The following is a 6,483-nucleotide window of genomic DNA, read 5'->3' as shown; positions in this document are numbered from 1 at the left end:
CAAAACTTTGTGTGTTTTACTAGCAGTTTTTTATGTCCTTCCCATAATTTGATATTGTCTGAATCACAGGTGGTAAATTGTTAACCCTGTCACAAAATCACTTTCTGTTGCGTACAGTTTTGGGTGCCACCCTAAGGAAGATGTGGACAAATGGAGAGAACAACAAAAACTGTAAAAGAGTTTACAAAATCTGACCTATGAGGAAACAGGAAAGAAACTGGGCATGTGTAGTCTTGCAAAAAGAAGACTGAGGGGTGATCTGGTAACAGTCTTCAAGTATGTTTAGGGCTGTTATAAAAAGGACAGTGATCAGTTAGTTGTTCTCCATTTTCACTGAAGGTAGGACAAGACGTAATGGGCTTAATCTGCAACAACACAGATTTAGGTTAGGCTTTAGAAAAAATCTTTTTAACTATAAGTGTAGTTAAACTCTGGAATAGGCTGCCCAGGGAAGTTGTCGAAGCCCATCACTGGAGATTTTAAAGAATGAATAAAGACAAACACCTGTCAGTGATGGTATAAGTATACTTGGCCCTGTCTCAGTAGGGCTGGACCAAATGACCTCTCAAGGTCCCCTCTTGCCCTGCATTTCTATGATTAAATTCTGGTTAGACCCCATTGTATTAACCACAACAAATAAACAAAACTTGGGGGAAGGAGACAAACTATTTATAGTCTTTATAATGTCAAACCTTTTCAGCTGACGATTCCAGCTGCAACAGACTTGTTCTTTTAAAATGGTTGCAAAACAGCCTGGCTTCCATCCAACTCAGAGTTCTATTCCTTTCTATAAAGTAACAACATCCATTCCAGTACCACCAGCCAGGCCCAAGAGGACATTTCAAGCTGTACTTGCCTGACGTCATTGAAAGAGAAGAAAGAAATACTATATAACAGCTTTCTTTTCCAATTAAAAAAGTTGTTTCCTGTGAAATTTAGCTTCTCATGCCCCCCTCACCACAAAATTGTTTCTGTTCTACCAGCTTTTTTATATTTTGCGGTGAGAGCATTTTGAGAATGAAGAGGGGGACAATTAAATGTTTTACTTCTTCGGGGAACACTTTCAGTTAGTTTCCTACATATGGCAGCTATTCCATATTTATGCACAAAAATATCCATTTGCTTGTGCAAACTGAGTAGGTGCACATGCAAATGCCACTTTAGTGAGTATGCAAATAGATTTGGCAACACATTTTGCCTTATTGGAGGCCTGCCGAAAATATGGTGTTCTCTGCTGCCCAAAGGCAAAATTCACTCTTGGGTAGAGCCAGCAATAAGTCACTGCACCAGATAAGTCTCACTTATGCCTGAGTTTGAGAACAGAGGTGGGACTTTCATGGTGGAATCGTCTTGGGCTAGCCCTCTGCACAGAGGTGAATTTCACCCCAGAGGATGGCAACAATATTGAACACTTTATAAAGCAAACTAAAACAATCAACAAGGCCCCAGACCTTCACATCACACTACCTCTCTCTACACTCAGAGGTGCAGGCAGGGTACCTGGGATATATATGAATTGAAATGTGCAACATTCTTATGAGCAGACAATATATGTGAATGTGAATTTCAGCACCTTAACTGTCCAAAAAAAAAAAAAAAAAGTATCACAGAGACAGGGAGCGCAAAGAAGGGAGCCTAGGAATTCACATACTCATGTCCGGTTTACCAGTCTTAAGAACATCCCTTTGGTTTTGCATATTTAATTTTTAATGTTTTCCCCCCGAGAAATTAATGACACATTCTTGCAGTACATATGTAGCACAGTAAAAATATTTTATTCTGCAGACAGCACAACTGGGAAGTGCCATCTCCCTTCTGAGTTTTGCAAATCTCTCTCTTCAGGAGAAAATGATATGTAGCCCTGTGTATTCTCAGTGAAGTGAAGAGGCTTGTAGGGGGAGTAAATCATCCAGATTTCATTCTTTGTAATACTAGTATCAATCTGCACTAATTATACCAACTTTAAAGGAGTTACTAGAAATTTATGCTGGAGAAGGCAAGAACAGAATCTGGCCTTTTGTGTACTGATGGAGCTTTACTGTAGAATTACAAAGGACTCCTCATTGTTTTTACTGATACAGAATAACACAGCTACCACTCTGAAACCTACAGAACACGGTAACATTATTTGGCTGCATATAAGAATCATATGCCATAAAAATGAAAAATCAGTACACATTTGTTGGATTCCACCATAGTGTTCAGGAGGGAGGGTTCTTTTGTTATTTTTAAATACTTCCTTCTTGGCTGAAGGACTTCTCAACTTTCAATTCCCACTTTCAGACACATCTGACTTTTTTAAAAAAAAAGTTTTACCTAAATTACAGACACCTACATCCTCTGGCTCAGTACAAACTGCAGTGTCCTCACACTTTCCAGATATGCTATTGCACGGCTTGTCCCAGTAGCAGTCTGGGCATTCCTTTTCACAAGACGGTCCGTAGTATCCAAAATCACAAGCTTAGAAAGAAATTAAAATCCTGAAAAACCTCCATAATAGTTACATGGACACTAACTGCTGGAAATCATGCTGAATAATTGCTTCTCAGGTCTAACATATGTGAAATGGTTAGAATTTCTAGCTAGGGGTCACTAGAATTTAAGCCAAAATAGGATTTCAGAAACCTAAATCCACTTATTACAGAGCACAATATCCATGTAAGCTTCATAGTGAAAACCTCCACTGGAAGCTGTAATATTTTATTAGGGACAAAATTTACTGATACTCTGTATCCATTCTAACACCTCCTGAAAACGTACCTCTAAATAATAGACATTACCTGATTTTAAGTATGTTGCGCTTTGTGCAAATCCACTGATAACAAATTCAGAGTCATGTATTAGGAAATAACTGTCTTGCCATAACACATAGCCAATGCATCTGGACCTCTGCATTACACAGATATGTCTGGCCAATGTGTGGTTAGCGTATTTAGCTGATACTGCTGAAGTTGGCAAGATCACCACTGCATCCCAGATGCTTATGAACAAATCAAGATCTGGAAAGGGGGAAAAAGTTTTCACTGATTTAACAAAACAGTGCTATAGTACAAGACATTAACTCATCATCAGTGATTAACATATATATCTTCACAAAACCATCCACAGTATCCAAAATCACAAGCTTAAAAAGAAATTTAACATCAGCTCTGAAAAATTTTCATAATGGTTACATGGACACTTATTGCTGGAAACTATGCTGAATATATGCATATATGTGTCTACACACATTTATTACTTTGTATATTTCTACATTTACTCCCGTCACCTTCCAAGTTTTTGATGAAATGGCTAAGTAACGTCATTACTAGTGGAGTACCTCAAGATGATTAATTAACTCAACAGAAATGATGCAAAATTTATCATTTGAACAGTAATAAAAAAATCTGTTACTACAAATAGTCTGCTGATAATGAAACAAAAGTACGTCTCTGCATTTCTTCATAGCCAGCATACATAAGTCAATGGGAGTCATTAGTCTGAAGCACCACACAGTATTCTGAACAACATTTTTTCTACGTAACTTCAGGTGTTTCAAAATATCAGAGACAATCTGTATGTATTCACCCAAATTCATGCATACTCGCATGTAACATGTCATCTCTCCCTCTGAGCCTGTATTTTTAAAACTGTGTTCTGAAACTTTTGATGGCCTTTGATGCTAAAATGAAAGTTCTCTAGTAGACAGTCTTGAAAGAGTTCGACTGAGAATATTTTGAAATACGTTGCTGTAATGGGTGCTTTTATCATTGCCCAATGCTGCTACAGAAGCCCTCTGGGAAATAAAATGACTTCAATCACACAGGGAAAACTACTTTTGATTATTCAAAATTTTACACCAGTAAGGGTGAAATTCACCCGGGTGCAGAGAGCCAGCCCAAGACCTAGGCACCTATTAACGCCTACTAAATCCTCCATGCTGGCCACCTGCACGGAGGTGAATCCCGCAGAAAGTGAATATAAATCAGATTCCAAACCTGGTTCTGCTGGCTTCTTGCACATCCATTTCTTGGCTATCCTACAGTTTGCTGCAGAGACAAGTTCGCCAGCTGGCATTTCAATACATCTCAGCCAACTGCTTCTCTTTCTAAAAGTTAGCCTGTGGTGGAAAATAAAAACAACTCAGGGGGAGTGTTATTTTTGTGGGTAAAGAGCAATCTAACTTAAAAATGATGTCAGTACATGGAACCACCCCCGGTAGGACAATGCCAATGATAAAAAGTATAGAATACTGCAGGGCCAGGAGGAAACATGACTAAAAGCTAATGTGATAATTGTCTGTAAGTGCCTGCCACGGATTAACAAAAAGCATGGCAGTAAGAGAGAAGGGAATTCTTATTAGTACCTAATGGAGTCACTACAATTTAAACCGGAACTCGATTTCGGAAAATTAAGTCTATTTTACTACAGAGCATGATATCTGGGTAAGTATCAATATGCTGAAAACCCAATAAACCGAGAGGTGTTTTTTTTTAATCAATAAAGAGGAAGAAACATTTTATAATGTACGACAATGGAATAGCCACAAAGAAAAGTTAAAGCTGCCACTTCCAGCTGCTCCAATTGGCCTGGAGTAGTGAACCACAGCCTCTGGGAGCCGCAATTGGTCGAACATGCGGATGCGGCAGGTACATAAACCGGCCCGGCCCGCCAGGGGCTTTCCCTGCACAAGTGGAAGAACAAGTTTGGAAACCACTGGACTAGATGGCTCTTACCTGAATATTTGGACATTAGCAATATGTCTAAGCTAATAAAATTGTGATTTTTGTTGGATCTCATTATTGTTTTGATGTGGTTTCAGATCATAACCACACTATGCTAGATATACATAGATTGCTTCATATACAGACCATTCCAATACACTAGATGCATTATCATCATGAGCCCAGGTCCAGGTGCCATCTCGGTTTATATCTTGCAACCCTGTCCATGTGGGTCCATTCAGAGATGATTTAATCCAACTCTGTATACAAAAGTTTTCAGAAACAAAAAGGAAAACGAGTCTGTGGTTTTACTGTTTTTATCAAAATGAAACAGGACAATTATTATGAAAAGAGAAGGAAACCATATTATCTGAGTCCAAATCTGCTGGTGTTTCATGCCAGAAAAAGTCCGCTGAGATCAAGCCAATTCCTTGGATTCTTGATACAGCAAACACTTCTGATCCAAAAACTTTCCTGTGGTGCCTACGGCTCCACATAAATGGCAACGGAACTTCCAGATGTTCAGCACATGCCATAACACCTGAATGGTGTCACCCTTCCGGAAGTTCTGTCAGCCTAGGCCAAAAACCCATTAAGGGAAGAAAAGCAGTGACATTAATAACTGTACCAGTTCTTCCAGGCTTTCAAACCAAACAAGTTCAGCACCTCTATATCGACTGCAGGTGGAATTGGCATCCGTCCAGGATTTCGCTTTAGCACGTGAGATATAGTAACAGTACCTGTTCCAGTAGCGCCACCCGGCCTCATCTGGACATTGTATACTGATTGTGGCTTTAAAAAAACAACAAACAAAGCCACAGCATTGATCTCTGTTATGTCAAAAACAACATGACAGGCATTTACCCTTAAAAAATATTCACATTCTTTGTGTTTACAAAACTGCCAGCAATTCATTCTGGGGTAAATTCCTCTCTGCAAAGAAACCTGGCACAAGGCCTATGCACCTTTCAAGTCATACTTATCCACTATTACAGTGATGTGAGTTAGGTGATGTATAGGCCCTGAGCTGGCATTTTGCATGGTGAGGAGGTTGTGTGTGTGAATAATTCATCCTCCACATGACTCCCTTTGAATTTAACAGGGTCTGCATAATGAGATCCCTGGGAACCACTTTGAAAATTTAGAAGTTAAGGTATGGGGGAAAATACATATGTTCCTCAGCCTCCCAAGCTTCCATAATTTTTTTTAAAATTGGATGTGATACAGTAAATTTTCCTGGATCCTCATCAATAGGTCTATCAAGATACTTCTCCTTCAGCTCGCTGAAGAGGCTTTAATGAATCTGTTTGCAGTGCATGGACAGAGAGTAGACCAGACATCCATATGAACAATTGTTTACCTACATTTCTGTGCACAATTATATTTATGTGCACAAACTGGTTGAATGGACACATCTGTACAATTTAGCACCTACAGTAAGGCCCTGATCCTGGAAAGTTACTCATGTGCTTAAGTGTTTGCAGGATGAATGCTTGAGTGTGCAATTTCCGTTATTCCACAGGCAAATTAGTCACCTGTGTATCCAGTGATGCATCCTGTAATCTCTACAATATACAGCAGAGACCCCGTTGCAATTTCAAGTTGAGGTTTGCCCTGATGTACTTAGCCAAAATTTCTCTTCCTATTACTCTTGAACAGTGTGCCCTGTGCCAAATGTCAGCTCAACTGCTTCCCTCGGCTACAAAAGTGGCAGCATCTCCATGAAGCTATATATATTCTGCAGCATTTATGAAACACTAAGAATCCATGATACTTCTCT

General features: G+C 39.3%; 1 protein-coding gene across 1 annotated transcript; it reads right to left on the bottom strand.

Annotated features, from left to right (window-relative positions):
- Positions 1 to 2,266: 2,266 nt before the first annotated feature.
- On the bottom strand, positions 2,267 to 5,471 carry LOC115656138. Its single transcript, XM_030572459.1, has 4 exons — positions 5,332 to 5,471; positions 3,978 to 4,099; positions 2,781 to 2,999; positions 2,267 to 2,460 (listed from the first exon to the last, which is right to left on the bottom strand). Exons 1-4 carry the CDS (start codon positions 5,469 to 5,471, stop codon positions 2,267 to 2,269), a joined length of 675 nt encoding a protein of 224 aa, XP_030428319.1.
- Positions 5,472 to 6,483: the final 1,012 nt, after the last annotated feature.

The sequence above is a fragment of the Gopherus evgoodei genome, chromosome 8, assembly GCF_007399415.2.
Source record: "Gopherus evgoodei ecotype Sinaloan lineage chromosome 8, rGopEvg1_v1.p, whole genome shotgun sequence".
NCBI lineage: Eukaryota > Metazoa > Chordata > Testudines > Testudinidae > Gopherus > Gopherus evgoodei.
Note: the sequence above shows the minus strand (reverse complement) of the source record. Positions and strands in the feature narration are given on the sequence as shown.